General features: G+C 36.7%; 1 protein-coding gene and 1 pseudogene across 1 annotated transcript; both read right to left on the bottom strand.

The window, feature by feature from the left end:
• Positions 1-1,629: 1,629 nt before the first annotated feature.
• LOC117686119 (uncharacterized protein F54H12.2-like) lies at positions 1,630-2,946 on the bottom strand. Its single transcript, XM_034460801.2, has one exon. The coding sequence runs from the start codon at positions 2,944-2,946 to the stop codon at positions 1,630-1,632; it is 1,317 nt and encodes a 438-aa protein (XP_034316692.2).
• A 2,218-nt stretch (positions 2,947-5,164) lies between these two features.
• On the bottom strand, positions 5,165-6,712 carry LOC117686111 (uncharacterized; annotated as a pseudogene).
• Positions 6,713-13,991: the final 7,279 nt, after the last annotated feature.

The raw sequence follows: 13,991 nt of genomic DNA, 5'->3' as shown, positions 1-13,991 counted from the left end.
CACAAGACGGTCATACTTTAATTTAGGCACAAGTATCAATTCTTTTGCCATTTTTATGAAAAACTCGACACGATGGGTTTCAATAATGAAGGCACCAATTCAATGTGACTTAATAATATTCGGCGTTTTTCCTTGTTGCTCACTTCTCTGGATCGCAGCTTGCGAATGTCTGATTCGAATGGTCTTAGCCCATTTATATATTTGTTGGGTAAAGGATATGTACCAGTATAAATATTAAGAGCTATTTCACTTATCACGTCGAATTGTTCGCTAGTTAAGGTTTTCAGAATTAGTTTTTGTTGTGAGCTGTCAGCATATAAAAGGAAATTTAAGAGATCTCTATGCTTCTTCACCGTCTGCTTCATAATTATGAACTAAGACGAAATGTTTTAAGTACAACTTTATATAGGTTGATAAATTATCATATCTTCTCCGGGGAGTATGCGAGACCTTAACTGGTATTCCCTCTTTTGTGTAGGCTCTAAGCAGACGTGTAAGTACCCAAAATTTCTTCTGGTCGCTGAGTCATAAGCGGCTTTGAAAAAAGAAACCTGTCCCGGTAATACCTGAGAACCGAACGTGATTACCTGTCTGGAATCGCGGTAATTTTTAAACAAAATAACATTAAGACAATTTAAAGATATGGTCCTGGCATATTTCCCGGGAGGATAAAGGTTCTGTGAAAGCATCACTGTAGTCACGTTTCTATGATGAGATGTCACCGTAAACAGGTGAACACAATCTTGCGATTGAGCTATTTTTAACATCAAATCATCCAAGACCAAGATGGTGTGATTGACACCCTCCGTATACTGTTCTATGTCTTCTTTAGATGGCAAACCTTGGTGTAATGTGAAGTTTGGGATTGACCGAGACATGTCGTCAAAGATGGGCTGGTATTCGGTGTAGGCGTAAATAATCTTGTCCACCGGAACAGAGAACATTCCATTCGCATGTTGGAGAAGTGATTTGGTAAAATAGGTTTTACCACTCTGTGTGCAACCACAAATCAAAATAGTCGTAGGGGCAGAAAATGGAAGCAAAGCTTGTGTTTTCCACCAGTCGTTCATGATCACTGTTTCTTTTTCCTTGGTCATTCTTAAACTGAGAGCACGTGGCGTTTAACCTCATATTTATATGATAACACATTGTACTGTTTGAACTCATTTTATTAATATCTCACATAGTCATGCATAAAATGTTTTACAAAGGTATCATTGACATGTATGTTAGGAAACAAAGCATACACACGATTCAACGAATATTTGAAACACAATCTGGCAATTAAATACACCAATACATAAAGCCCACACCAATCAGAATAATAGGGTTGCAATGGAATTGTTTTGAAAGTACAATGCATTTTATTTTTATTGAAAAAGTTCTGTATATCGGGATTATAATCGGCTGGTGATTTTCCAAGACTGTCAAAAAATTCTACATGAAACGAGTCAAACACAATAAACGCAACCCAATGTTCTCCGGGGGACGGTAAAGGTTGTGTGTTCACGATAAATGCACTCGGAAACTGAGTCACAGTTGCAGGTAGCGTGTTGCTAGCAAACACTCCTCTTACGTAACGTCTTAAGCATGGGTCCGTTCTCACAATATTTAACATCTGCGTCGAGTTCATGGTTGAATATAATTGATGTCACGTGACTTATCCACCTCAAGCAGGGAAGAAAACGTAGCAAATACAAGGGCGTTTGCAGCTTTAGTTGTAGCTTCTTTGAATTTCAGTTCCAGTCTGGTATTTCCTCGACGAATGAGGTTTAAATATTCTTCGCCAAACCCACAAGGATCGATGGTGAAGACAAACAAGGAGTATCCCGATCCGAAATTTTCTCGGGAGATATCGAGTCCAGCATCAGAGTTCCATTTTTCCGAGGCTTCAAACAAACGCGTGTAAGCAGCCACATACTGTCCCGCCGAAAAGTCTGTTTTTAGTGGTCTACCAGGTACGCTTTCTCCGTTGACGTATATACCGACATCTGTTACCCCCATGTGTTCGAAATTGAATGGGTTGGCCGTATAATCACCATTGACAGCTTTTTGGTCTACCAAAGCTACCACAATACGGTCTGGTACAGCCTGTGGGAAAATATTGTCCCAGTAAAATTCGGTCGATCCTTTGGGTATGGTGTTCATCTTTAATTCGTTCCTTGATATCGTATACTTTACAGGCGTCGATTCTATTTGTTTACTGTGGTTCAGCAATACTCCAGGATCAACTCGTACCTTTGCAACTTTGAACACGACATCCAGCAGTTCTAGTTTGTAAGCTGCGGAGGATTCTGCAGACATGATTACAAACGGGGTACTGGATCTAAATAGTTTGATGTAAATATCTACTCCGTTTATCAAGTACTTGTCAAGATCAAAAATATCTTCCTTCAGATTTCCTTCCAGCTCAAAAGTTTTACTTTGCTCAGTAAAACCGTATCGTAGCACCAGTCCAGCATTACCTCCGTTGTAAGCGTTGGCGTCGTTCATCGCCCCTTCGTCTTTATAAAACAATTCTGACTGCTTTTGAGATTTCAAGTCGTCTTTCCCACTGAACAAAATTGTCTTGATATACGCTTTCCATGGATAGTTGTTTGTATTGAAGGACACCAGTTTGTTGTTTAAATAGACGTCCATCTGAGAAAACATACTTTGCAGGGGTAGATTGACGATACTCGTTTTTTCTTGTTCAGCCAAAGCTGTTCCGTCGGCTTTTAAAATCCGTGCTTTTACGTAAAATTTACTTCTTTTTAAATCTATATATTCTGCACCCGACCCCGAAACTACAATTTCGATTGGTGTGTCTGATACACCTATGCTGGATATTGGTCTAGCTTCCGTGAAATATACTTTCTCTACAGCTACTTGATTGGTAGGAGATGCAAACAGAGACAGTTCCATAGGCTGAGCTATGTCTTTGTTATCACCGCTTAAAAAGGCCATATTTATTCCCGAAAGATACTCTTGTAGGCGTCAATCTTGATTTTTTTCACTTGAGCTGACTTTGTTTTCTTGACAGGTATTTGCCTTTTCTTTGTAACCGGCTTTGTTTTGATTGATTTTCGCTGCTTAGCTAGTTTACGAGACTTGGGTTTCTTCTTCTGTCTTTGATTGGAACGTGCTGCCTTCTTCCTCTTCTTTGTAGGAATGACGGAATATCCAGAACGGGGCCTTTTTATACTCTTACTGTCTACCTTGACGGATGGAACACCTTCTTTGATATCATTCGCGTGTTCAGTTTTCGCCCTTTCCTCCACTGCAGCTATGGGAGTCACGTGAGTTGAGTTGACGGTAGATTCTAATTGTGAGTGTGGCCTCAAAGGAATGACGTAAGATCTCTGTCGTTTTCTTCCTCTTCCTATTTGCTTAGGCTTGTACCTGTAAGGATTAAACTTCTTCTCTGCCATGTTTTTGTAAAACGCTTCCCAGATTCTGGGGTCACTAACGTAAGTCTGACTGTTCATTATAAAACGTAAGGGAACTTTTTAAAATGAAGTGTTACGGCCACCGGTCCATCTAAAAATGAAACCAAGTTTCCTTCTCTGTCCGTTATATATATACAGATCTGTTGTAATTCGCAGATTTTCACCGGAATGTAATAGGGTGCAGTAAACGTTATGTTTTCCGGGTTTTCCCCAAGACATACACGTCTCAAAAGAGGAGCGTCTTTTCCTCCAACAATCGTTTCCTCACAGATATCACAACACACAAACAACTCCGATTTCTTCTTCTTTGAAGAGATCCAACTCTCTGTTGAGAATTCTGTCAATGCAACCGACCAATATCCTTCGAACGGAATTTGCTTATTTAATTGAACTCGGAAACAATTTGGTTTGTTATCAAAATATTCAGAGCAGTCGGTAGACGTCAATACCATTCGGACGCTCATTCTGAATGAAAAAGGATAGATGAAACTTGCTCGTTTTTATTGGGCGTTTTCTAAAGAACTTTCTGGAATCCATGAGTTAAATTTACGCGGCCATCCTTCCCATTTTACAAAGGCCTCTTTTATGTTCCCCCGACGCCGCCTTTTCAACACTTTTTTAACTCTGTACAATACATCTCCTGTTTTTATGACTTTCTGAAGTTCCGATTCGTAGAAGGTACCTTCGATTGCGTCATCGTCTAAATCTCTTACTTTGTACACAGGAATTCCTCCTCTTTTATATCTGACACTCACTTTAAAATATTCTCCTGTCCATTTTTGCTGATAATCTCTTTGAAATGGATGCTTGAGTTGTGATATTCTCACATTGTCTCCGATTTTGAACTTGAACACAGGTTTTATTCTTTTTCGTAATACTTTGTTTGATGGTTTTACGTCCTCTTGAACCTTAACATTCTTGTCTAGTTTGGTCTTTTTCTGTCTCGATAAATATGTATCTAGTCTGATTTCGTCAGCATTATCTTTATTGACACTAGCGGGTGCATTTTTACCTAAGGATCTGTGTGGTCTTCTGTTATAGCTGTTCACCAGGTCTTGTAATACAGTCACATAGCGGTAGGTTCTTGTCTTCATGAAATAGCGATACATTAAATTTTTCATGGTGCGTATAACCCTCTCTGCATAATTTGCTTTAGTTTCGTTTTGGGTGTATATAACACTAATACCTTCTTTTTTTAAGAAAGATTTTACCCAACGATTTTTAAATTCGCTACCCTTATCTGTTCTCAATGTTTGCGGTTTTCTCCCTTTTTGAAAAACTGATTTCAACCCCTCAATGATCGTTTGATTTTTTTTATTTTTCAAAGGAACTATGAATAAAAATCGACTGAATATGTCTATTAACACTAGCAAAAATTTGTATCCATCGTTATGAGACGCTATATTGCTGACGTCTGCCAAATCACCATCCCACATAGAGTCAATCGTGTCAACAACCACATTTGAGCGAGGAAATGTCTTTCGAATCGGCTTAAACAGGCTGTAAGCATCTTCGTTATTTAAAAACTGTTTAATTTTTTGTCTACCAATCTTATATTTGCCCTCTGATTTTACAGCTTGATACAATTTTTCGGGACCAGCAAATGCGCCTGGTTTACCGGGTGTATAATAAAGCTCCCGTAAGTAATCCGTGTAGTTTGACATACTTGACACAAACTGTCTACATGATTCTAAGAGCACAGTTTTATAGCAAAACACAAGTCTTGTTTGGTCGATTATCATTTTATTTTTGTTATAATACAATGTTTTCATACATAATATATACATGTATAGATATATTTATATGAATAGATGTATAGATATATATCTTAGCCACCAAACGTAAATTATTAATTTAAAAAGTTGTCATTCAAAATCACGCTCCCTGTTCATTAGATCTCGAGAATCTCCAGGGTTACATTCCATGGAGGAGGGTAGAGTCTCTTGTGGGTCATATCCGAAAGGAGTACATTCGGGACAGTTAAGCATTCCAAGTTGATTCTGGTGAGACTCGCTCAGCATGCAAAGTTCTACGTCTTTTAACTCCGGAACATACTCATGCATCTCTTCGACAGCATAGCCAAGTCTTGCCAACTTGTTCCTGTTTAGTGTGACTCCTTTCTTTGTTGGGACTGGTTGTGTAGCGTCATCTGGTTTCCAGAAATGTCTTATGTCTACTGTAGGATTGTTCGGTGATAACGAAACGAACACTCCTCCGCCAACATGCCACTGTGCTTCGTCATTTTCTTGTCCGACATTGTCGATGTAGCTTTGGATATCTGGTAAAAGAGCTTCAAACTTTAACCATCGGTCTAAAGGAAAGGTAACCCCCTTCTTTGTGGCAATGAGTCGGCCGTGGAACTCTGCAAGGTGTCGGATATGTATGTAAAGTATCCCCTTGTAAGGCATGACAGTGAGGAAGAGGTCGTTTACGTCATCTAATGGTATTCTGCATCTTTGCTCCTGCAAACGCTTGTCTTTTTTAGATTCAGACGTACCCCTGTCTTTTGTGTTGATCACTAACGACCTTGCCATGGCTAACTTCTTTTCGTATTCGGTTTTTGAATCTTCATCAGTGTTCATCAGGAGTCTTGATAGGTCGCCTTGGTTAGCTTTGAGTAATGCCTTTCGGAGTCCCATAAAAGCAGTAGAACCTCGACGCAAAATAATGTTTAATAGTTTCCTGTTTTTGTCATAACTGGTCTTTTCGGCTTCTATTTTCTGTCTCATTTCATCTGTAATAATGTGCGAAGCGTATAAGTGTCCTGCTACTGAACCAGACATCATCTTTTTTTACCAATGTAGAGTAGTTTGCTTTGATGAGATCTTGGTGTTTTTGCTCCATCTTGCTGACGACAAGAACTGGTAAAATTTCCAAATTGATTTAAGTTTATATACAATTTAGATCACTTGGTGTGTGTAATCGTATGACGTCATTGACTGTAGACTGCTCCTTGACTGTAGACTCCTCCTTGACTGTAGACTGCTCCTTGACTGTAGACTCCCCCTTGACTGTAGACTGCTCCTTGACTGCAGACTCCTCCTTGACTGTAAGTTCTGATATTAAAATAGGATGCTGTCTTTGACTGTCATCATCTAGCGTAGTGTAATTTCTTACTATTATTTGTAAATGTTTCTCCAATACAGGGCTTATTATATTTGATGCGTTTTCTATTCTTCTTTTAAAGCGATATCTGTCCAAAGCCATGATCATCCATTCCCCTTTTCGTTCTTCATAGGGAATAAGGATAACCGTAACCGTTTCTGAAAAGTGCACAGTCTTGTTCTTATTCTTCATCCCCTGATTTATTATTTCTCACTTTTCTATGCTTTAAAATAGAAACATCATATGATTTACAGATGCTTTCAAGTATTGCCACTGTGTTCTGGTCAAGGTAATTCCTTCATCTCCAGGTTTTCCGTTATGAAACCGTCTTATATCAATCTGGACAGTTTCGTTGACACATATCCTGACGTAAATCTCATTTGAAAGGGGGTACTGATCCACAAATGAACAAGTTTTAAGTTCAGTTTTTAATGTAGGACGTAAAACACAGTCTATCAGAGTGTCGTCTTTCTTCTTCTGGTGTAGGACACTGACAACAACGCACAAAGAAATAATGAGTGCGACCGCAAAAATCCCAGGTATAATAATTTTTATTCTTTTTTTCAACTCATCATTTAGCATGCCTTTACACTCGTTTCCACAGTTATTTGTTAGAAGTTCCATCATGACCATTTGTTCAGCCATTTTTGTCACATTGATTGTGTTTTTGTGTTGTCTAGCTTTTTATACCCTAAACTCGTATGGTCATCCAATGAAAAATTAACGCAAAAATCTCCATGTGTAACTTAAATCGTATAAGTCCTTCTGGGCATAATTTGACGTTTCATTAGGTATTCTTCGGATCCCCAGCTGTCTACAACATCGTAACCGTTTTTCATTTTTTCTTTAAAATCATTCATACATGCCTGTTTTTTGTCAAACCATTGACTCTCTTGTAAAGTCCATTTTTTCTTGTCACTGTTTTTTAAAGCATTCCAGGCTACAATTTTCCATTTGTACTGCTTCTCCTTAGTTTCCATTTTTAATAACAAATCAGTATCATCGTTGTATTTATCTAAAAACTACCCCTAACTGTAGACTAACCCTTGACTGTAGACTACCCCTTGACTGTAGAGTTCACCTTGACTGTAAACCACCCCCTGACTGTAGACTGACCCTTGACTGTAAACCACCCCCTGACTGTAGACTCCCCCCTGACTGCAGACTCCCCCTTTGACCTCGTTTATGGGGAAAACCCATGACGTCATCCTGACTGTAGAGTGACTGCACTCTGTCCTACTTACTACTTATACCTTGCGTTTTAGATAAAATTAAAATATATTTAATTCGTCGGACCACTTTATATTATAGGAGATGGACTTTTCCAGTGAGTCTTCCACATTGATACATTCAACAATGCCTGTGCATTCGATGAAGACCTCTGGCTCTCCCTCCTCAATGATGCACTCAACAATGCCTGCACATTCAAAGCAAACCTCTATTAAGCCAACAAGAACTACACAAGAACTCCCGGATCGCGTCAACGATCGAAAACTTTCCTTGCACGTGAATACTAAGTGTTACAGTGTCTGTTATTTACTTGGAACTTATTCCATATTTGAGTAAGTAACATTTTTTATTCTTATTATCAACGTACGAATTTATTATTTTTAGTTTCGCCCTAATGAACAGTGGGAAAAGGTCTCAATCGTCAAGGAAAATACCGTGTATAATGACTTTAGTCAGAATTCGAATTTTTAATTTTTTTCTTTTAAAACACGCGGATGAGCTCTCATTTGATTGATATTGATTTTATCTGTAATTTGACCTTGTAATTTGAATCGTGCTACACAAGTCTCTTGTATATTTATTTCAGTCTTATGGACCCAAAGTAAGTACTGTTTCTTTTGCCAACATTTTTTTAGATATATTTTTTTATAAACGCGTAAATGAGTTCTCTTTTTGACTGATATAATTTTTATCTGTAATTTTGAATCATGCTACAAAAGTCTCCTGTATGGAATCCGGATAGGGCCATGCAGTTCACTATCGCACCATCGAGGTTGGGGTCGATAGCGCGATAATGCGATGGCGATGGTGCGATAGCGCGAGGATGCGATGACGATGAAGCGATAGCGCGATGGTACTATAGCGATAATGCGTTAACACGATGACGATGAAGCTATGCTCATTCGTGTCACCGCCATTGTATTATCGCATCATCGTCATCGTGCTATCGACTTTTTTGCGCATGCGCCATTCAGAAGACATGGCGTCTGGAAGGGAAGGTATGAATGGATTTATATATTTTATGAAATCGGCCTTATTTGGTTTTTTGATTCTCTATTTATAATTAGGTATTCGAGGCATGTCGTTCTTGTATATAAATATGCAGAAGAGTTGAACGTACCATAGTTTAATTAATATCATCACAATACAATTTAGAAGAAAACCGCATGATTCTTAAAAACGGGTGGATGTTATTCATATCACGAAAATTAAAATTTTAACACAAAACAAAACAAATTAAAGTCTATATCAACCCATCTTTTTTGACTGGAGCTGAAACAATCCCTCCATTAGGGTTTCACAAAAAGCTTGAAATTAAATTTGTTGAAGACCCAGCTCTGTTATCAGTTGCACATACTTGCGATCTTTTTTTGGAAATATGCAGAGGAGAAACCCCTGAAAAATTTCACAGGAAAATGGAGTTGGCCATCACTTGAGGCGGGGAATTCCATCTTGCTTAAGAAAAGGAACTTTATTTAATGATATATATGTTTTTTGAAAGTTTTTATTCATTTTCTTTTTAAACTAAAAAAATGGCAGTGATAGTTTTATGAAAAAAGGTATTTCTTCAGACAAAGATGATATCAAGGGGCATTGATAATTGTTTGTAAATATTGATTTCTGGTGTATCTATGGTAGTAGCATACACTTGAACATTTTTAGAATGCTTGATTGTTGCATCTGTATGGCTTTCAAGTTTTTCTTGGGATAGTTTGCTATTTTTTAATCCTTATTTTGCAATTTCCATTAAAACATGTTCCATGAGTGAATATAGTTATCTAATAAATTCAGTAAAGTTTTCTGTCTGTAAATTTTAATTCAAACACTTTCTTTTAGCTGTACTGATGATAGGTATAACACATTAAATTAAAAAGTGGAACATTAGGTGATGGTGTATTCTCTGGGCTTGGTTTGGATTTTAGAGCTTTTCAACCAAGTAATTCAAAGCCGCGATGGCCTTTTCAATGGTCTGTGGAATCTAAAAGCAAATGATCGAAGTATGCTGCGTAGTCCTCACAACATCCTCTCGGACTTGGACTTGGACTTGGAAAAACATCATATCTGGTTTTCCTGGAATACTTCCGTCATCATCGTAGCGTCTTTGTGCTCTAATATAATGGTTATTCCATTCCATTCTTATTTGATCAAGTTCTTGCTGTATTATTCTCATAAAACAGAAACGACGGCATTCTCTGAATTGGTAAATAGAAAAAGTAATTTAAAAAAAAGTAGTGTAAATAAAATTTATGTTAAAAATATCTCTTAATAATTCTGTTGAAAAACCATCCTAATTATAAGTTGTTGGTTTACAAAATTGATCCGGTAACCTGCAGAAGTATTATATTAGGTTATAAAAATTTATTTCATAATGTTCAAAAATAAATATTTTGCATCTTACATGTGCTCGTTATTTGCCAATGTAAACATCCCTTGGTCTTCCATATCTTTGAACAAGTGTATCCAGAAGGGAATGCCCATCTCTCTCAGTGTTCTCCACCAGCGATATATCTATACTACTATATTAAAATAACACACTCGAATTTTTGGTCTTTAATACCGAGAAATCAGAAGAATATTGTCAAAAAGATTAGTTGTGATGAATTTGACTGTTATTTTCAAGGCAACTTCGTTAACTTTCTCCAAAATCGTTTCGGAGCGATTCTGCCATTTTCTGCTACATAACAGGTATAAGAGGCAGTTTATTAAAATAAATAGTGCCTGTTTGGGAGGATAACATTTGAAATTGACACCCCTCGAAAACTATTGTTAACCTCCGCTTCGCGTCGGTTGACAATGGTTTTCGAGGGGTGTCATTTTCAACTGTTACCCTCCCAAACAGGCACTATTTATATAGTGGTGAGGGCCTTTCCCGAGACACAGTTAGATTATTCAAACTAAGGAAAGTGTTGTGAAATTAATAGCATTATTGTAGGCTTATAGCTTTGTTATGTAAATGTCAATAATAAGGTGTGTCGATGTACCTATTTCGTAAATGTCCGATATCCAATGTCAACACGTGCACGCACGGGTCAAAGTCTAGTTCTCTTATAACAAGACCAGTTTGTTAAATACTGATGGCAATTTTTAAAAATATCCTAATCAATTGAGTTACACGAAATTAGTGGTAATTTCTTTTTAAACTGAGTATTTATCATTATCCTTTTAAAGATGTACTATTTGTCTCGTTTTTATAACCACACATAATTCTCTTTCATACAGTGCGGAATTAGAGACATCGGTTGAAAAGTAAGTAAATATTTACCAGAAATATTTCAGCTGCAGGGAAAAAAGACAACAATATTAAATAATAGTGTCTCTTTTTATTTATTTTCCAGCGTGCAAATTAATGAGGAATAACATTCAAAAGATGATGACAAAGAAAAGCTGGATGAGGAAAAGAGTAAGTTTTTTTTTAATTTATACATGGAAAATATTTAGTTGATTCTAAAAAAAATTGTACAGATATATCTGATTAATAAATATCATACATGCATTACTGTTATAACACTTTTTTTCCTTTACAGTGATCAGAAATTGAAGAAACAAGTGTGAAATTGAAGTGTGTAAATAAGAATAAAAAAAAACACGAAACGAAACTTTAATGTTGTGATTTTTAAAGGTAATTCAAATGTGTGCGGTTAAACATGCCAATGTTTGGATGTTATGTGATTGATAGAAATCATGTGTATTTTTCTGGGGAAAAAATACGTAAATTGTTGTAATCAGTCATTTAACATCCCAACTTATTTTCATTCTGCAAAGTTTAGGTTTTATCACATTTTGGGTCTTATGCGATTTGCTTGCTAATTACCAACGCGTGACGTTAAAACCTGTCAATGTTTGGAGGTTATGTGATTGATAGAAATCATATGTATCTTTTAATTAAAAAAAATACATAAGGTGTCGTAATCTGTTATTTAACACCCGAACTTCGGTATATGTGTTTCCGATGGAGTGTAGGCTGTAACTTCGGTATGACCGTCCACTGGACATGAAATTTAATGAAGGGGACTGCTGCTTGACTTATCCGGGGATTTAAACTATGATTATCATTAAATCTACTTCAACATGTTATTTACTATTAATACAACTATATGACGCTCCTCATGTTCAACTCATTGCAGACATTTAAATTATGAGTATTTTAGCTCAGACCTGAAGGAATGTACAATATTTCCTAGCCAAGCTAAAACATTTGAGAGAAAGGAATGCGGTAAAGACTTAAGTACTTGCATGCCACACTTTTTCTATATCATTTTCATTTGAAATTTTAACGATGGAAGACGTTCACTGAGAGTAGTATATAGTATAGAAAATCGTTCTACCCCAAAATGATGAGCTGATGAGCAAGCTAAAAATAGACCCGATGAGTAACCCTGTGACTTTTTAAACTTTGCTAATAATTATATAACAATTAATCGTAAGTCGTATTATGTAAACCTTAAAATCTGTTGTGTAAATAAATACAAAGCTAGTGTGATGTAAATACGTCTCGGATATAAGTTGAAACCGGAGCACCTCTTTGGATTTGATTTTATTCAACATGAATATCGATAATCAATTATACCATATCGAAGATATTATGGTAGAAAGTGAAGTGCAGAAGTGTTTAACTCTAAATGAACTGATTCAATGGGCAGAGTCGAATAATTTTACTCAGCACCATGCAGTCAACAAGAAATTAGAAGAATTTCGGACAGAGTAAGTTATTTCATAATTATTAGTTTCGGTTTGAAAAATTAAACTACTATAGTAAATAGGTGTAAAAGAGAATACTGGATATATAATGATATCAACTTTTTATTAGGAATAAAAGCGAAGAAGATAGCTCGGACGAGAGTTTGAGGCTCGATCTCTATGCGGAGAGTGGGGGAGTCCGATGATGATTTGTGTGTTACATCCGCACACCACAATCCCCATCAACTTTTGTTTTTGTCAAGAAAAGAAAAAGAGCGCCTGTGTGAATTATTAGATATCCCGCTCTGTGAGGAAACGGACTTTGATCAAATTCACAGTACACTGGAAGATGGGAATTGCTTATTCAGAGCAGTGTCCCATGCAATTAGCGATTCGGAAGAAAATCACCAGACTCTCAGAATAAAAACCATTAAACATGCTCAGAAAAATTCTGAAAAGTTTAGAGTAATTTTAAGAGAGGGTTACAGCTCAGTTAACGAGTATATAAAGATCACGAAAATGGACAAAATTGGTACATGGACAACAGAATTTGAGATGTTTGCCCTGTCCCATCTCCTGTCTTGCGATATTTATACTCGCATTAACGAGAATTCTCAATGGCTAAAATTTTCCGGGTATGTTATCGCACAAGACAAGTCACTTATTACAGGGAATATTTAGTTACAGCACCAGTACGAAAGACATTATAATATTTACAAAAAATTCTAAATACTATTGTCAAAACTAGCTGTTATATATAATAGGACATAGTTTATTAGAGTAGATCTTGTTCATTTATTTTTAAATCGTCAAAGACAAAAAACCTCGGCGAACGGGTATACACAGACTGCTCGGCGAACGGGTGTTACGCAACTTCGAATCTTACAGGATTGCGTAATCGCACGGGCACTATACACGGCCGTCTGGGATGTCGCGCATCCCCCCTTTTGAAGTTATGTGTGACCTTTTAAAATTTACTAATAATTATATAACGAATTATATAACAATTAAAAGTCGTATTATGTAAACCTTAAAATCTGTTGTGTAAATAAATACAAAGCTAGTGCGATGTAAATACGTCTCGGATATAAGTTGAAACCGGAGCACCTCTTTGGATTTGATTTTATTCAACATGAATATCGATCATCAATTATACCATATCGAAGATATTATGGTGAAGTGAAGTACAGAAGTGTTTAACTCTAAATGAACTGATTCAATGGGCAGAGTCGAATAATTATACTCGGCACCATGCACTCAACAAGAAATTAGAAGAATTTCGGACAGAGTAAGTTATTTCATAATTATTAGTTTCGGTTTGAAAAATTAAATAGTAAATAGGTGTAAAAGAGAATACTGGATATATAATGATATCAACTTTTTATTAGGAATAATAGCGAAGAAGATAGCTCGGACGAGAGTTTGAGGCTCGATCTCTATGCGGAGAGTGGGGAGTCCGATGATGATTTGTGTGTTACATCCGCACACCACAATCCCCATCAACCTGTGTTTTTGTCAAGAAAAGAAAAAGAGCGCTTGTGTGAATTATTA

Source organism: Magallana gigas, chromosome 1 (genome assembly GCF_963853765.1).
Source record: "Magallana gigas chromosome 1, xbMagGiga1.1, whole genome shotgun sequence".
Classification (NCBI taxonomy): Eukaryota; Metazoa; Mollusca; class Bivalvia; order Ostreida; family Ostreidae; genus Magallana; species Magallana gigas.
Note: the sequence above shows the minus strand (reverse complement) of the source record. Positions and strands in the feature narration are given on the sequence as shown.